Genomic DNA, 18,818 nt, shown 5'->3' with positions numbered 1-18,818 from the left:
GGCCAGGCAATTCTTCCCTACCTTGCTAGTTCTCCAATGCCTTAAGGCAGATATTTTTATATTCTTATAAGCTTTTCTCATTGTCCTCAGTGGGACAGTCAGTCCAAATTACCTTGTCACCATTACTAGATAGATGTACAATCTGCTCTGTTGATTTTGTTTTTAATATTCAGTCATGCATTGCTTAACAATGGGGATACAATCTGAGAAATGCATCACTAGGCAATTTTGTCATTGTGTGAACATTATAGAGAGTACTTGCACAAACATAGATGGCAGAGCCTACCACACACCTAGGCTATATGGTATAGCCTATTGCTCCTAAGTTATAAACCTGTATAGCATGTTACTGTACTGAATAGAAAATTGTAACACAGTGGTAATTATTTGTTTTTCTAAACATAGAAAGGTAATGCATTGTGCAAGGATGTTAGGACAGCTATAGCATCACTAGGCAATAGGAATTTTTCAGCTCTCTTATCATCTTATGGGATCACTATCATATATGCAGTCATTAGGCAATGCATGACTGTAAATAATTTTACATTATGTTCTTATGTGCTTCCTTATGAAAGTTAGACATTCCTACTTTTCGAAATTTAGCAAATACATGGCCACGCATGGTGGTTAACATCTGTAATTCCAGCACTTTGGGAGGTCAAGGCAGGCAGATCACTTGAGCTCAGGAGTTCGAGACCAGCCTGGACAACATGATGAAACCCCATCTCTACCAAAAATACAAAAATGAGCCAGGTGTGGTGGCATGCACCTGTAGTCCCAGCTACTTGGGAGGCTGAGACAGAAGAATTGCTTGAACTAGGGAGGCAGAGGTTACAGTGAGCTGAGATTATGCCGCTATACTCCAGCCTGGGCAACAGAGCAAGACTTCATCTCAAAAATAAAATAAAATAAAAATAAAAATTTAGAAAATAAAACCATGGAAAGGAAGAAAATAGAAATCACTTATAATTCCACTATTCTAAAATGTATTTCCTACTGGTCTATTTTCCATGCATATATACAAACATCTTTAACAAAAATGAGATCATGCTGCACTTACTATTTTATAACACAATTTATTCATTTAATATATCACAACATCTTGATAGTTGCATGGTTTTCCTAGGTATGTATACACCACAGTTCACTTAAACAATTCTCTAGAATTGAATATCAGAATCTTTCCAATATTCAACATTATAAAACCATTGTCGCAAACATTATGTTGCCAAATATTTGAACAGTTCGTGATTATTTCCTTAGGATAAACTCCTAAAAGTAGACTGGATAATCAGAAGATATAAGGCATTATATATACTGACAAGTTATCCTCCAGAAGAGGATTACCAATATGCATTTCTACTAGCAGCGTTTGAGAGTGATATTTTTCCCTTCCTACAACCAGATTGGAACTACTAAGCAATTAGTCCCACACCAACATAAATGAGATTTACCACCTTAAAATAATTTTTAAAGGATTTTTAAAGTTTTCTGTCCTAGTTTTGGCCATGATTGTGACTGATTTCTCCCTTAATAAGGAACATAAGCCATCAGCTCAGAGACCAGAGGGATTTAGGAGCTTAGCAATAAACAACCAACCATTTCCTCTACTGGGCGTCTGTATAAAAGTTGGTTTATTGACATGGAATATGATGCAGCCATAAAAACAAACGAGATGGCACTCAACTCACAGAAAATAATCTCTAATGATGGGCTTTCCAATGCTATGGCCCCTATACTAGGGAGGTAGCTGGCATCTCTCATTTTATGCCCCCATACCTCTACCCAAACTGAGGAAAGAGAAATTCTATAATATCAATATGGAGAAGGAGGGCTATGGCTATGGTTCTCTGTGTACTTTATGAAGAGTATTTTGTTCTATGCTCATTATTGTATACCCTGGGAAGCCTAATTTTAGTCTTATTTGAAGATGAAGAAAGAGAAACACTAAGCCACACATGCTTTTCATTTTTTGTACAAATTTATGTTGTATGTGTGCAACTTTTTTGTCTGTTTTGTTTTGCTTTGTTTTGTTTTTCTGAGATGGAGTCTCACTCTGCTGCCCAGGCTGTAGTGCAGTGGCACGATATCCATCCACTGTAACGTCTGTCTGCTGGGTTCAAGCGATTCTCCTGCCTCAGCCTCCAGAGTATCTGGGATTACAGGTGCCTGCCACCACGTCTGGCTAAATTTTTTATTTTTAGTAGAGATGGGGTTTCACCATGATGGCCAGGCTGGTCTCAAACTCTTGGCCTCATTGATCTGTTAGTCTTGGCCTCCCAAAGTGCTGGGATTATGGGCATGAGCCATGGTGCCCAGCTGCAACTTTGTTACTTGCTAGATTGCAACGTGGTCAAGTCAGGGCATTTAGGCTATCAATCACTCGAATAATGTACATGTATGCATTAACTAATTTTTTATCACCCCCCTCTCCCTCTTACTCTCTCACCTTTCTGAGTATCCACTGTCCATCATTCCACTCTGTATGTCTACGTGTACACATTTTTAATACTCACTTATGAATGAGAATATACAATATTTGAAAAACATGCCTTCTAAACTAGGTATTGATGCAATAAAAACTTAGTTTCAAAGGTTTATTTTTCTTGGTGTATTCACTGTTGTAGAATTACCCTGTGGAAATAGCAGAGAGCTGCTTCTGGAATGTATCATGACATAAACTGATAAATTCAGCAAAGACATCTACCTGTCAACTGACTTTTATACTCCAATTACGTTATTTTGGTTTTATTTCTAAATATTATTAGACAATAATTAGAACTATTAAAGTATTAAGGCCCTGGTTTAATCCAGGGGACAGCAGAGCATAGTGGTAAATAGAACGAGCTCTGGGGTCAGACCGTTGGAGTTTGGGAAAATGACTTCTAGACAACTTTGAGCAAACTACTTAGCATCTCTATGTCTGGGCTTCCTCCATCTGGAGAATGGGGATGACAGTGGTACACATTTCATATGGTTGTTTTGAGGATTAAATGAGATAATACCTGTAAAGTGCTTAGAACAATGCCAGGTACATGGTAAGGCTTGGAGTTAGTTATTATAGAAGGGGCTCTATAATAAATGTTTAATTGAAAAAAATCAACAGATCCATCTGCGGGTGGAAGTTAACCACTCTTACCCCAAAATGGAAACCTCTTGCTATTGGAATAATTTTCCAGAATAAAATATATTAAAGAAAACGATGAAATACAGGCATTAAATGTTATCACATAACCATCCATAAATTCTGGGTTTCCACAAAGCAGTTCTTCCCAATCATAATTAAGGGTTTGAAAGTCAAATGATTTAAGTGCTAGTTTTAATTACCTCTTGGTGAACTTTAGTGTGTTAGAATTGTCACAACTTTCCTTGAGGATTACTCTGAAGCCAGGCAATACAGTGGGAAATTATTAACTCCTACTTTGGTAGAGCAATTATCTGCATTACAAGGTTTATGCAATTAGCTGTTTAAGATGTCATTATATTTTGCCATCTGGTACACAGGAGTTTATGCATATGAACAGGCACGTGTTGAAGTGATTTTCACTATATGACTTGTTCTCAACCCAAGACATCGCTCTAATGAGGGGAAGTTGCCGTGCACTGTACATTAGTGGCAGGTGCACACTATCAAGCTTCATTTTCATCGAAGACCTTCATTTTTCCATTTTAAAGTATTCTGCACAAGTGCTGGAAAATTAATGAGTCGTTCGCAATTGAACAACGCCTGCAGACGCGTTCCTTAGCAGTTAGGCGGGGGCACGGCTTCAGGTAGGGGGCCACTCCTCCTCACCCGGACGGCTGCAAGGTACCCTCATTCTGTGCAAAGCCAGGGCGCGATCCACTGCAGTAAACCTCCCCTCGCGAAGAAGGAAGCGGGGCTCGCTGTTGCATCCCAGGCCGAGCGCCATAGGGGAGAGGGCGCCGCAGCGAGTCCCCAGATCCCAGCCCGGCCTCGACGCCAGGGCTCTCCCGGAGCGTGCGTCCTTGCCAGAAGCGCATTAAAACGGCGCCCTCTGGTGTCGGCTCGCGGCGGCCGGGTAAAAGCAGAGGCGCTGGGGACCGAGTTCAACTCGCCACCCTGTTCGCAAACCGAAAGATCCCCAAGTCTAGAAAGTGCCTTGCCGCTCTGCTGACGCTGTGTCCGCGGCCCCGCTGTCGCGCAGAGCTGGGCTGCGATCAGAAAGCTCGGCTACCCTGGCCCCAGATAGTGGCTCCCGGGGGAACCAGTGTGGAGGGCGAGGAGAGCCCTGGCCTTCGAAGGCAGGAAGGACGGAACCCCTAAGCCACGACCGCAGCGGGGCGCAGGGACGGCCGGGCTCCAGCCACCGAGGCCCGAACTCGACCTGTACTGCCCGGCTGCAGGCCGCGAAGGAGCCCCGGGTAATGGGGGCGGCAGGAAGGAGAGGCGCGCAGGGTTTTCCGGGCCTCCCCCAGCCCCGGGCTCTCATCTGGGCTTTGTGGGTTGGTGGTGTCTGAATCGCCGACGGGCCGAACCGTGCCGGGAAGGCGCGCGGCCCGGCGCGGGCACCTGGCCGAGGCCGCGCCGCGCTGCCATTGAAATGTGACACTGATGAACGAGCTAAGCCCGCGGCTTTCCTTGGGAGAGTTGGGAGTCGCCAGCCGCGAGATCTGCGACTCTCAGGTTCCCTGGGAAACGTTCTCCCCGCACCCCACCCTGCCTCCACCTTCGGCACTATTGCAACCCTCTCCCATTTCCCCCCAACACACACACACACACACACACACACACACACACACACACACCCCTCACGCGTTTTCCAGGAAGACGGAGTGGTGGCGGGAAAGAACAATCTGACCACGGGGAAGTTTGAGTTGGTTGGGGCTGAGTCAATTAAGTCGCCCCTTGAGCCTTTTGTTTTAGGGCTCTGATTGCAACGGCGCCTTTCGCCTTTTATATTTGGGCCTTGTGGGTGACAGTAAGGGGACAGAGGAAGGGGACGGAGCACGTGGAACCTGGCCCCTTTTGGGATGTTTCTGCACCAGCTTTTGTTGGGGGAGAGGGTGGGAAGGGAAGCAGGGAGAGTGGGTACCTTACAAGCAACCAGCAAGGATTTCTGGAGAGACAACAACGTCCGGAGCACTGAATCAGGCACCAGCAGCGTTTACTGAGAATGAAAATAGGATCTTGCAAGCTGATTAGCGAGAGAAAAATTCAAAAAAGGGACAAATTGGTTTGATTAAGTATCCAAATAGATGCAGCAAGGCTGAGTAAACAAATCAAGGATGGGTATTGGAATTGGCCAGTGGAGTCTCAGAGCATCTGTGTGTGGGCATCTCCGTGAGTCCATTGCAGTTCAGAGGTTGTTCTAGTAAGCTCAGCCTAGAAAACAGATACTAAAGTTTGAGATGACGTTGTCAAAAAAAAAAGAGTCAATCATTCGCGTTGGAAGATAAAGTTGGACAAGTAAATCAAGCCCAGACTGAGAAGGCTGAGGGGCCCAGAATCTAAAGGATAATCTACTGGCTTTGGGGCCAGACTAGCACAGAAGCAGCCCTATCCAAGCCTCTTACAAATTGTAACTATGAGTCTCTGTTTCCCTCCGTGAAATGGGGATAATTATGCCTTGGTATTGTGAGGATTACACAGGGTTAAAGGAGACAATGTCCTTGGGCCTAAATACATTTGGTATTAATATAACCCCTCCTTCTCTTTCAACCATTTCAAAATCGTTCCCATCATCCCTATGCTCTGGGCATCTTCAGGAGTTCTTCAAATAAATATGTGACTATGCTCATCTTGTTTATGTTCAGTCAGCTCTGTTGCCTCGGACACTCAGCAGTCCATGTTATACTAATATCTTTTGGAGCATCTAAATTATTTGAAAACACTGAGTTTTTACTACAAGCTTCTGGCAATTGACTTTCTGAGTAACCGGCCCATGAGACTGCTCCATTTAATGTCAATCATAAGTAATATGAGTTTATTAGACTCTCACCAGTGGCCCTAACTGAACACTCCATCCCCCATGATCAAGAGCAGCAATTCAGCTTCTTAAGCAAATTTTATTCCTGTCTGTTGTAAAAAGTCATTTCATTGTAATAAGTATCTGCTTTCCCAGAGCTAAAACTACACAGAACAGCCTGTGCCCTGCAATTGACTCAGGGAGATACCCACATTCAAAAGTACTGAGACTGGGACTTGGGAAGGTCAATGCGCTGATTCAACAAGGTGATATGAAGAACACTAATAAGTTTCAAAGTGACCTATAGTTCTGGCACGGTGGCTCACACTTGTAATCCCAGCACTTTGGGAGGCCAAGGCAGGTGAATCACCTGAGGTCAGAAGTTCGAGACTAACCTGGCCAACATGGTGAAATCCCGTCTCTACCAAAAATACAAAAATTAGCCAGGCATGGTGGTGCATGCCTGTAATCCCAGCTACTCGGGAGGCTGAGTGAGGCAGGATAATTGCTTGAACCCAGGAGGCGGAGGTTGCTGTGAGCTGAGATCACACCACTGCACTCCAGCCTGGGTGACAGAGCAAGACTCTGTGTCAAAATAAATAAATAAATAAATAACCAAAGTGACCTGTCGACTGGATCACAGCTCTGCCCTTTATTTACTAAAAAGAGCCCTGGATTGCTCATTGTTGGGAAATGGTACCAAAAAGAAGTAGCTAAAGTTTCCAGAAATATACCTATCCAGTCCACACTCTTACACCAACCAATGTGTGTTTCCATGACATGGAAGCACAATTACGAATCAGAGAATAAAACAGGTATCTCCAAAATACGCTGCTGTCTCATAGATGCGTACATATTGCAACTTGTGTAAAATGAGGCCATAGGCTGTCATTCCTACCTGCCCTAAAGTCTGTTCTCAAGTCGCCCTAGCTATATGAAGATGACGAAATGAGGAACATTGAAATTCTTGAATGAAGGTAGTAATTTCAGGAAGGAAATTTATCAGCTCAATGCTTGAGCTAGGGCATACGTTCTTTGAACATTATCCTCATGATTTTATTATAACAGAACTAAGGCATGAACTTGAAAAACGGGAGAATGGGAGAAAATTTTACCCTAAAACTAATAATGTAAGTGTTGGGAGAAATACTCTTGTATTTCTCCATATTTCTGCTAGCACCTAGAACAGTATAGAATACACAAAATACGTTCCACTAATATGTGTTGGTTTCAACTGGTTTTTCTTCACAAAGCCCTCTTATCTAATTACCAACTGGTCCCCAGAAGCTAACAATCTAACCACCTGACCTTACATTTGATAACTTTATAGTGTTAGTTACACGGTAGGGTTTTCCTGCTAACGAATCCTCTGTGGCATCTGTTTCAAAATGAAAATCTATTATATTATTAGAAACACTCTCAGTGTAAAGAAACCGGAGATGAATTGCCAAAGTCTGAGCTCACGATAATGCATTGGCAAGCAGAAGCATCATGGCTGGACCCAGTGGGAGAAAGAAGACGGAATGCACACCTTTACATCCAATGCCCAACTCAAACCCTTCTATCAGTAACTCCACACCTTTTGATGAGTTCAGTTGTTCTGGGGGATGGAAAGGAGGTTTCTGGTTAGGAATGATGAATGGGTTGGTTTGCTACTTAGGTAAGTAAGAAGAAGGGGAGCTAATGAGTAATTGTTGCACAATGACAAAACAACAGTCCTGAAAGGAGTATAATTTGCTTCCCTGAACAATCCAGTCCTTTCATCATAAAATGTTCCTATTACATGGACGCAGACCAGTAAAAACATTTGCTGTACAAAAACACCTATTGTAAATAATTTCCATAACCAGATCAACAAAGCACTATGACTATAGTTTAAATGCCAGGGTTTGACAATAGCTAGATTATACTAAACTTTTCATTGTAATGTATTCACTAAAATGACATTTGGTTGGTTTGGTCATAAAATATAAATTATTCATATTTATAAAATTACAAATTCACTCGTTCTTTGGTTTCTTCCAATGCACCCCTGCTCCCTTCTTCCATCATCAACATTTTCCTAGGAAACATTTAATCTACAATTAACTGAGGCTGAAAGCACTATCTGTTACCACATCTTCAGCGTAGCAAAACTACCGAGGCAGCCACCCTTCTGCCTGATCTTTCTTGATAACTTTTTTAAGTACCCTAAAGCCAGTTGGTGTGTTCTCAAATTGTAATGCAGTGGAAGACACCTGGGTGTGTTCTGGGAGATCTGGGCTCTCCATAACCTGGCTCTGCCACTTCTCTATGAAACTTTAAGTGACTCGCTTGATCTCCCTGAACCTCTGTTCCTCTTCTGTGATGACAGAAGTTAGTCCTATTTCACAAAGGTGTTGTGAGAATTCTATGATACCTGATATTTAAAATTCCTAATCTAGTAATCTAGCACGGAGTAGGTACTTAAAGGGAGATTAATGTTAAAGTTAGATTCTGACTGGACATGTTAGCTTGAGTCTTCAGTACCAGCTACTCAGGAGACTGAGGGAGGAGGATCCCTTGAGACCAGGAGTTTAAGGCTACAAGTATGCTATCACTGCATCTGTGAACAGCCACTGCACTCCAGCCTGGGCAACATAGCGAGACCACAACTCCAAAAGAAAAAAAAAAAAGTAGATTCTGAAATATCGATCTAGGGCTCCTAGAGTTAAAAAAAAAAAAAAAAATTTTTTTTAAATTAAAATTTTTTTAAAGACAGAGAGTGACCCTGTCTTTAAATAAATAAATAAATAAATAAATAGGGATAATGTATACCATATGAGATTGTGAAAAAAAATTTTTTTTTTACTCTAGAATCTGGCTCTGTCACCCAGGCTAGAGTGCAGTGGCACAATGATGGCTTACTGCAACCTCCACCGCCTGGGTTCAAGCAATTCTTCTGCTTCAGCCTCCCAAGTAGCTGAGATTACAGTGCCTGGCACCACACCCAGCTAATTTTTGTATTTCAGTAGAGACAGGGTTTCACCATGTTGGCCAGGCAGGTCTCGAACTCCTGACCTCAGGTGATCCACCCACCTCGGCCTCCCAAAGTGATGGGATTACAGGCGTGAGTCACTGCGCCCTGCCAAAAAATATTTTTAAAAGCAGAAAAAATATATAGCAACTATGGCTTGCATCCCCATGTCTTTGTTTCCTCATCTTTAAAATTGGGATAATGGGCCAGACGCAGTGGCTCATGCCCGTAATCCCAGCACTTTGGGAGGCCAAGGCAGGAGGATCCCTTGAGCCCAGGAGTTTGAGGCTGCAGTGAGCTATGATTGTGCCACTGCACCCCAGCCTGGGTGACAGAGAGTGACCCTGTCTTTAAATAAATAAATAAATAAATAAATAGGGATAATGTATACCATATGAGATTGTGAAAATTAAATGATAATTAACAAATCATTTAATAGAGGCAAATGATAATAAAAATAGTAAATAGTAATAGTAAGTCATCCACAAATATAAGATGTTGTTTGGTTTTTTGGTTTGTTTTGTTGTTGTTGTTTTTGAGACAGGTCTAGCTTGTCGCCCAGGCTGGAGTGCAGTGGTGCCATTTCAGCTCAATGCAACCTTAGCCTCCCAGGCTCAAGCCATCCCTCTGTCTTGACGGTCGAAGTAGCTAGGATTACAGGCACGGGCCACCATTCCCAGCTTTTTTTTTTTTTTTTCTTTTTTTGGAGTAATGGGTTTCCCCCATGTTGCTCAGGCTGGTCTCAAGCTTCTGGGCTCAAGTGACCCACGCACCTCAGCCTCCCAAACACTGGGATTACAGGCCTGAGCCACCACACAGCCATGGTCTTTTTTTTTTTTTCTCTCTCTCTCTCTCTTTGAGCGCTCTGCTACCCAGGTTGGAGTGCAGTGGTGTGATCTCGGCTCACTGCAACCTCCATCTCCCAGGTTCAAGCGATTCTCCTACTTCAGACTACCAAGAAGCTGGGATTACAGATGTACCACCACGCCCAGGTAATTTCTGTATTTTTAGTAGAGATGGGGTTTCGTCATGTTGGCCAGGCTGGTCTCGAACTCCTGACCTCAGGTGATCCGCCCACCTCGGCCTTCCAAAGAGCTGGGATTACAGATGTGAGCCACAGCACCCGGCCTACAGCCGTTGTCTATGAGGAGATAAGCTAGCTATCAAAACTCCCAGTAACCCATCCTGTTTCCTACTCAAACACTGAAACCTCTTAGCACTCTCCACCTTCTTCTAAGGCCCTAATCTTCAAGGAACAGAAAGAAGCTAAACAGTCTTACAAGTTAGATTTCTTAGAATAAAAGATGGGTTTTCACATTAGAAATAGGTGAAAGTTGGCTGGGTGCGGTGGCTCAGGCCTGTAATCCCAGTAATCCCAGCACTTTGGGAGGTGGAGGTGGGCAGATCACCTGAGATCAGGAGATCGAGACCAGTCTGGCCATCAACATGTGAAACTCCGTCTCTACTAAAAAATACAAAAAATTAGCCGGGCGTGGTGGCGCATACCTGTAGTTCCAGCTACTCAGGAGGCTGAGGCAGGAGAATTGTTTGAGCCCGGGAGGCAGAGGTTACAGTGAGCCGTGACCGCGATATTGCACTCCAGCCTGGGCGACAGAAAGACTCCGACTGAAAATAAATAAATAAATAAACAAACAAACAAACAAATAAAAACAATTTTTAAAAAAGAAATAGGTGAAAGTTCCTTAGAAGTCACCTACAGCTTCTTAGCTACATCATCTCTTTAAATTCTCACAATGACTCTATCAGACAGGTACCGCTATTCCCTCTTTTGAGGAAAGAGGAAATAGAGACTCAGGGAGATAAAGTAACTTGCCCAAGACTACACAGCTATTCTCAAGGAAACGTAGTGCATCCCATGAAAATGGCCTGGAGTTGAGATATTGGAGTCAAAGTGCAGCCAAAATTGTCAGGGTACAACTTGCCTGTCCAATCAGAGCTGCTACTTCTTTAGTACTGGAATCCCCCAGTTCCTGAAATTAACACCCAGTTCTCCACTCCCCAAAAGCACATGCTGAGTGCCCTCAGGGCTCTTGGTGTTGCCAACGACCTATAACTCTGGACAGGCTCAGCAGCTGAGAGGGGGCTGTGGACACAACAGGCTTTGCTGGGCTTGCTGGGACGGGGCCACATTACTCTGCAGGCGCGTCTCTTTCTCCCTCCTGCTATCTAGAGCTCGACTGTAGGTGGCGCTCTGCTTCGCTCAGGGGAACTTGGAGGGCAAGGACACGGGTCACCAGCTGCCTCCCCTGAAGGCCAATTTAAGTTGTCCCCTGGCTTGAACTCAGCGCAGGAACCTCGGTGATGGGGACGTGCCCCCCTCCCCGGGAGCTCTTCCAACCCCCCTGCCCTCCCCTCTCCCGGGGCTGACTGGCCCGCGCTTCCTCCGAGGTCGGGCTGCGCGGCGCGATCTCCAAGCGCTGGGGCCGAGCCTGGCGCTCCGGGGCGGCGCTTCGGTCCCCGACCCACGGGCCGGCCCGCTTGCCCCCACTCCGCTTCCTCCCGGCACCCGCTTCGCTGGCAGCTGTAGCGGGGGTGGAGGGATGGGGGACTGTGACCCCCGTGAGTGCCGGCGGGGCGGGGCAGCTTTAAAAACTTCTGAAAGGCCTGGTTCAAAGCCTCAAAGGATAGAACTTGGGCCGGAAGGCGGTTTCCACGGAGGGGCCTAAAAGGGGGCTGGGGGTGCACCTGCAGGGCCAGGAGCCGCGGCTTGGGAAGGGGGGCCCGGTCACCGCGAGCGCCGCAGCCCCCGCCCCGCACTCGCCGCCCCTTGGAGCCGCCGCGGCCCCGCCCGAGCCCTGCGCTTTCATCCTCCCCACGGGACAGCGGCCGCGCGGGGCGGGGGCGGCTCTGGCCGGCGCGCTCCCCGCGGGGTCTTCCTTCCCTCCGGCCCCTCCCTGGGAACGTGAGATTTCGCCGCAGAGCTGAACTCCCGGATTTTAACCCCAACCCACCCGGGCGAGAGGCCGCGGAGAACCGGGAGTCGCGACCGGGGAAGCGTCCCCTGTCACCTCCTAGCCCCCCACACAGAGCCCCGGGGAGGGTGAGGAAGTGGAAGAGCGGGAGGAGGGCCCGCGCCGGTGGGGGTGGGGGGGCGAGGAAGGGGACGTTCGGGGTCGCACGACGACGCACCGGAGAGTGGCCCCGGCGGCGTCCGGAGTCGCCACGGCCGCTGTGCCACCTCGGACAGGTGGGGAGGGAATGCGCGGCCGTCGCCAGCCAGGGCCGCTCCGCCGCGGACGCGGTCCCGCGCTTGGCCGGAGAGCCGCGGCTTTTCATTAGCACCGCATTAGGCCACTCATCCTCCAGAGTCCTTCCCGTGGAAGCTCTTGAGTGAATTAGAAAAATGATTTGCTCCATTTATAGTTTCTGAAGATATTTTCTCAGGTCTTCAGTTGAGCCCTTTAGCCGGGGAGCATATCTATGGGGGCCTCCTTCCCACTACCTAGGGTCTCACTCGGTGACAATTGCTGAGTGAGTCAGTGAGGACGTGTGGGGAAAGGTAAAAGTGGAACTGAGCAAAGCTGAGTAATTTAGCTAAGGAAGAAAAATCGCTACTGAAAATAGAATAGTTTAAAAATAAACTACATAAAGTTTATTCTCTTGCTTGGAGTCCTGTTCCTTGATCCGAGAAAGTAAAATCCATCAGAGTTGGGAGTCCCCCCCCCCCCGCCATTAGCATTTATTACACTTTCTCAAACTTACTGAAAGACTTATTTTAGTGAATTTTAAGAAGCAATCGTGGTTGACATTACAGGCAGCAAAGGTTTGGGGAACAGATGGGTAAACTTCCGAAGAGCTTAGTTGCAACACTAGCTCTCAAATTTAGTGTCAACTTTTATTTTAAAAAGTAAAATAGGGTGGTGTTTTTATTAAACTTTTATATTTCAGGAGGTAGGGACACCGAAGAGGAAAGACACTGAAGGGAAAATAGGGCGTTGGAAACAAAAAGAGAAAGGCGAGATTAACTGTAATATTCTGGTCTTCAACGAGTCCCAAGTTGAAATCCTAAAGCACTGCACATTTCTGGTAGCGTTAACTCTAACTGGAATATTGGCGGGCCTGGTCTCTAAGTGCGTCCTAAGAAGAAACAGATTTAAGCAAAATGTTTTTTTCCCTTTTGTGAAGTTCTAGGCACTTGCTTCATGCTGTAGCCCCAGAGGAAAAGCGGGCCCTCCCGGTCCCGATGGCCTGAATTCAATTTGCTGCTTTAAAATCGGCAGGTGTGCGCAGCGTTTCCAGCGCTGGAGCCGGGACCTGATGAGTAAGAGTAACAGGGCTCAGTCGCAGGACATCCCGGGTACCTAACGTCGGCATTTAAGCAGACAGGGACTAATATGCCGGAACTATCCTCCCGACACTAGCAAAGCCCAGAGACCGCATTTCCTACCACTTTGCCCACTTGGTACTGGGCACCCTCGGTAAACAGGATGAAAGCAACATTTTTATCCCTTAAAACTAAAATGTAACCTTTAGAATACTTCCTATTCCGGGGTTGACAGCATGTCAAAGGCTCAGAGGCAAGCTTGCATTACACGTAGGACAAGTACAACTTTTCAGGGTGCGAAAAGGGCAAGAAACTTTGTAAAAGTTGTAATCAATATTCAAAGAGATAGTTTCAGGTGGTGCCACATAATGGCATGGTAACCTCAAGAGGACCAGAAATGCTTGGAGTGCATTTCTGTTCTCGAAGAGGGGTTGAGGGTAGAGGCTTGGTGCACTGTGGTTCGAAGGTTTACAGAAAGCAGCCTTATCCTCATGAAGCTGGAAGGCTATGCTTTCTCCACAATATACTCTTATTTTCGCCCCAGAGATACCGGGATCCAAGACCTTCGCAGGCTCTCCTGGCTTGAGGAATCACAAAACTTGCAAACTCTGCAGTTTTTCTCTTGAGTTCACTTTAAAAACACTGGTACCTTGAGCACAAAGTAATTAAGGTGGTGGTTTCCCCGAGACAACAAACCAGGCACAAACACACACCTTAGTCTGCACTGGCATTAACATTCCCACTCTGGGGCCACTCACTGCCAGTTAAAGAACAAGAACTATCCACTTCAAGTGCGGGAATAAGCTTGACTAAGGATGCAAACACATGCCCACAAAACACAAAAGAGGAGTACTTAATTCTGGGTGCTGGAGGGAACCGTTACTCCAAAAGAAGTCTGAAGACTTGCAGTAAGCAGTAAAGAACAGCCCGGAAGGTCTGCAACCTGTCAGCTCCAGGGGCCGTCACCCCTCCATCCTATAGCCGCACAGCATTGAGTGCTATGTTTCAAAAATTGGAAAGTACTGGGTTTTAGTTGGGGCTGGGTCCTGCCTTCCCCTCTTCCTCCAGATCGGGCCCTCTCTGTAAGCGGATTTGCTTTCCCGTGCATCGCTGGTAGGTCGTTTTTAGGAAATCTTGCTTCTGCAAAACGTTTTAAACATGGTAATATATTGCAGTCTTATTAAGTCCCCCTCCAGAAGCGGGTGAAAGGGGCTCTGTTTTCCTGAAAGATTCAGGAACTCCACTGTCTGAGCAAGACTGGCCCAAAGAAGGCTTGGATTGACTCCGCTATCCACTTAAGTGAAGACAGTATTTTTGTTGCTGTTGTTGTTTTTGGTTTATGTTTGTTTTGTTTTTGTTTGGTTGGTTTTGGTTTTGGTTTTGAACGCCTAGGAGATTTTAAATTCACATAATCCTCCCTCCAAAAGGGGGGAGAGGAAGCATTGAAGTTGCTACCTTCATTATAAGCCACCCCAGAACAAGCTGAGAGGACTGGCTGCTGAGCTGGTGGACCACGAATTAATGTGGAGAACGAGGCCGTCCGGGCTAGGTTCCCGGGGCTCAAAGACGCAAAGGGAAGGCGACAAAGGTTTCTCACAGGTCGCCGTTACGGAGAGGAGGCAGCGCAGGAAACTCCTTTATTTAAAGTTCAGTTGTGTTGGGCATGTGATCCAGGACAACTCGCCCAGGAGCCCGGCGGGTTTCAACTGCCACTATGAAAGTAAGGATCGGTTCTGCTGCGTCGCCTCCTCCTTCCCCTTGGGATGCGCCAGGCGGGCGACAGAGAAGGGGGCGCGGCGCGGGGTCAGCCACCGAACCAGAGGGCGGCGCCCGGCTGCAGCGTTCCACAGTCTCCTCCAGCAGCCTCGCGGTCGTGACCTTGCCGAGCAGCTCCTGAGCCTGAGGCTCGGTTCCTGCACCCGCCCTCACTCCAGTCCCTCTTGGGGCCTGCAGTGGGAGACCCCCGTGGTCCGGGTGGGTGGCGATGGAGAGCAGAATTGAATTTATTTACTCTCAAATTCCCCTAAAAGCTCTGAAACTGGGGATGTCCGCGGGCCACCAGGGACAGTAATCACCGAGTCCCCACCCGGACGCAGGAGGTCTCGGGATGAGCTCCGAGGCCAAGCGCCCGCGACTTCTGGGTGCCAGGTTGCTGCAGACGAGAAATGAAACCCTCCAGATCTCCCACACTGGGCTCCCGAAATTATTTGAAGTATGAGTACCTTAGATTTCCCTTCTGATACTTACAGCGCCTCTTTCGAAGGGGTGTGTGCGAGTGTGATAGAGAAGATGGGGTGGGGAGTTCTTGCCTGCTAAAGCCTCACCCTGACCCCACAAGCGTGCAAGGGGAGACAGGCGGGTGGAGAAGAAGGTAGCACACCCTCTTCTATTTTTATTCATTATTTTGAAAATTGTGTAAGATTGATCAAGCGGAGTCCTACGCTTACGCCATCACTTGGAATGAATGAATTTTTCTCCCGACGCTCTCAGCAAGATGCTTTCTACTAATGGAGAACTTTACCCCCGGGGGCTGCAACCCACTAAACTTGGCGTCCCATGCCACACTGGGTGTCCCAGGCCTGCCTGCCCTCGACAGGGCGGTCTCTCTGCCGTCCCCTGGTAAAACAGTTACTGCACCTGGGGCTTCGCAGAGTGCAAGGAGGAAAGAAGTGGGGCATTTCTTTCCAACAAGCAATGACCTCAGCCTGCCAGCGCCTACCTTGTTCTGGAAACACCTAATCTCTACTTCCTCTATAAAGCTTAACTGCAGCTTGCCTCCAATCCCAAATTGCAAACACTAGCAGAATTGCTCCCTTAAGCATTTCATTCCTTTGACCCTTCCTAAAGCCTCGTTCAAGTGAGCACTCTGGGGGTCCTTAAGAGAAAGAGAAATTCAGGATATCCTTCTTTCAGTTTAAACTAATAATGACACAAAGGGAGCATACCTGAGACCTGGGATTGTTTATACTTCTTCATAATTCAGTGACAGACTAGGCCTGAGGTAACAAGTTGTGTAGGAAAGAAAGCATCGCAACAGGAACATGGCTTGGAAACTTCTCTCCAAAGGAAACCTTGGCTTCCTCCCACCTGAATAATCACACATTAATAAGTATGCAGTTAACATATACAACCAACATTACATATTTGCATTGATCTGGTCAAGTGGAGAATTCTCCATAGTTCCTTAAGCATTCCATGTATGGGAACAGAGTTGGTAGGGAATGTTCTGGCCTATTCTTAATAATAATAAAGACTGCTGAGCTCTTTGCTTCACACTGACATCATAAAAGCCAGATAAAATAAACTGCTTAGAGGCCTTAGTGGAAATCCAGGAGCAGTTCAAAGATCCCCCTATTATATCTGACCTTGCTTTCCCTGTGTTTACATTGGAGTAATAATAACCTCTAAGATTCATTGAGCTGTTTGCTACACGTGCCATGCTCTGCTCTAAGCACTTTAATATGATAACTCATTTAATTCTGACAACAGCCCTATGAATTAGTTGCTGTTTTAATCTCCATTTAATAAATGTAGGAAACTGAGGCACAAATAAACTAAGTAATTTGCCTACTATTACTTAGCCAGTGCATGTTAAAACTAGCTAGTGGTTTGGCTGCAACACCTGTGCTCTTGACCACTGACTACACAGATAAGAGGGGTTTTGAACAGTGATCCCTGCATGTGATCCTGCTTGGAGCGGTTTTCTGAAAAAGTAGACAGGAAGTAATTAATCCCATTAATTTGGTCCATCTAGACAGCCAACCTGGCACAGAAGAACTCTCATCCACTGAAAAGTTACTTTCCATAAACTATCCAAGTGATTCAATGCATTTTATATACAGATCATAAATAAACAACAACATTGAAAATTGTTCCAATCCCTGTATCCTTTTGGCTGATCCTTGAAAATGGTCTTTTTCGCCTCCCCCAGAAAATATATGATTAAATTGTCATTCTCAAAGAGCACTCATATGCTATATGTACTGCAGAGCTAGGACAATAACAGCTGTTAATACAGACAATCTTGATTATTAAGGACTCATGCATACTGGACTCACCACTTTCATCACCTTCAGTTCAAACAGATGCCACCTGAGGAATGTGACCTCTTTTTCTCTCCACATTAACCCCCTCCCCCATCATTATTTCCTCTTAGATAGAATCACGGATTGTCTGTGCAAAAAAAAGACTTTAGAAACCACATCATTTACCCTCTGCAATTATACAGATGAGGAAAGGGCGGGGGCGGGGAGGGGGGGAGGGCGGACATAGAAAAAGAAAGACTTGCCGGAGCTTACAAGGAAGCCAGGACTCCGTATTTCCAATTCACTCAGTTTAGTCTACTTCCCCCAAACCACACTGCTCCTTAGAGTTGATAAAAAGTATTCAGACTAAAAGCACACTTTAAAAAAGTTTTAGCAACCCTTTTTTGGCCCAAGATACATAAAGAAGGGGCTGTCTTACTCCTTTCTTCCTTTCAGATGTGTTCCTGGAATGTCTTCGCCAGATGTTTACTCGAGAACTTGCAAACTCAGAGTCTTCAACATGTGAGCGCATTTTAAGAGCAGTATTTTAGATCGGAACCCAATTAATGACTTTTTTCTTTTTTAAAAAAGGGAATTTTAGTTTGCCTGCAAATGATCCGAGTCTGTAGAGTCTTTACAGACTCTGCGTTAACCTCAGTCAATTCCACTCTAGGACGTGCTAGTCTCACAGTCTAGTTTTGTTCAGACTTTATTTTGCGCCAAGCTGCATTACAGACCACTTGTCCAGGCTGCAAAAGGTTGGGGTAGGGGGTTGGGGTGACGGGCTCTTTCCCCCACTTCATATACGTGAAGCAATCTGGAATCATTCCACTTGGCTCTGACGCGCGCGCGCATACACGTGCACACACACACACTCACACACACGTGTACCGTGCATGTGTGGGCGCCTATGGATCTGTGTATGCGCGCGTTTGTGATTTAAAGTGACAGGACCAAGAACTGGACTGAAGCAGTGAATTATTTTGCGTGATAAATCAACTTGATTGTCTCCGCACTGTACTTCCATTATTCACCCGAGTGCTCGGTGGTTACGGCGGACGTGCACTGCGGCAAAAATGTCCTCGGAGCCGCTAATTTTGAGGCCACTGCGGCGGCTGCGGCGGCGGCAGCGCGGGGGCGCGAGCACGGATTGATTTTTCAAGATCCTATCTCCTTTAGTGCAACTCGCCAGATAGAATCGAGTTGACAGCAGAAGCCTCACAGGATGCGTGTGGATTGGGTTTTGTACCTGTGATTTAACAAATATATATATATTTTGTGGAGAGGAGTCGAGCTGTTGGCGCAAAAAGGGAGATACACCTTTTCTTTTATTTCCCCTTTATTCCCTTTAAAAAAAAAAATGAAAATGGCCACCACCGTTTCCTGAGCTTTCGGGAGTCCAGACCTTTGCAGATGGGGAGGTGACACTTTTTTTTTTTTTTTTTTTTTTTTTTTTTTTTGAGACTGAGTTTCGCTCTTGTCGCCCAGGCTGGAGTGCAATAGCACGATCTCGGCTCACTGCAACCTCCGCCTCCCGGGTACAAGCGATTCTCCTGCCTCAGCCTCCCAGGTAGCTGAGATCACAG

The 18,818-nt window shown here is 46.2% G+C and overlaps 2 protein-coding genes and 1 long non-coding RNA gene across 7 annotated transcripts in view; 1 reads left to right on the top strand and 2 right to left on the bottom strand.

Annotated features, from left to right (window-relative positions):
• Positions 1–18,818, top strand: part of NFIA (nuclear factor I A) — a 607,688-nt gene that overhangs the window by 186,111 nt on the left and 402,759 nt on the right. The gene's annotated exons all lie outside the window — the stretch shown is intronic.
• The window catches only part of LOC107127321 (uncharacterized), a 415,876-nt gene that overhangs the window by 371,495 nt on the left and 25,563 nt on the right, over positions 1–18,818 (bottom strand). The gene's annotated exons all lie outside the window — the stretch shown is intronic.
• LOC141409351 (uncharacterized) lies at positions 11,110–17,903 on the bottom strand. The gene is made up of 3 exons (XM_074028413.1): positions 17,672–17,903; positions 16,153–16,294; positions 11,110–13,197 (listed from the first exon to the last, which is right to left on the bottom strand). Exon 3 carries the CDS (start codon positions 12,298–12,300, stop codon positions 11,110–11,112), a length of 1,191 nt encoding a protein of 396 aa, XP_073884514.1. The 5' UTR covers positions 12,301–13,197; positions 16,153–16,294; positions 17,672–17,903.

Source organism: Macaca fascicularis, chromosome 1 (assembly GCF_037993035.2).
Source record: "Macaca fascicularis isolate 582-1 chromosome 1, T2T-MFA8v1.1".
Classification (NCBI taxonomy): domain Eukaryota; kingdom Metazoa; phylum Chordata; class Mammalia; order Primates; family Cercopithecidae; genus Macaca; species Macaca fascicularis.
The sequence above is the reverse complement of the archived record's forward strand: the minus strand, read 5'-3'. Positions and strand labels throughout refer to the sequence as shown.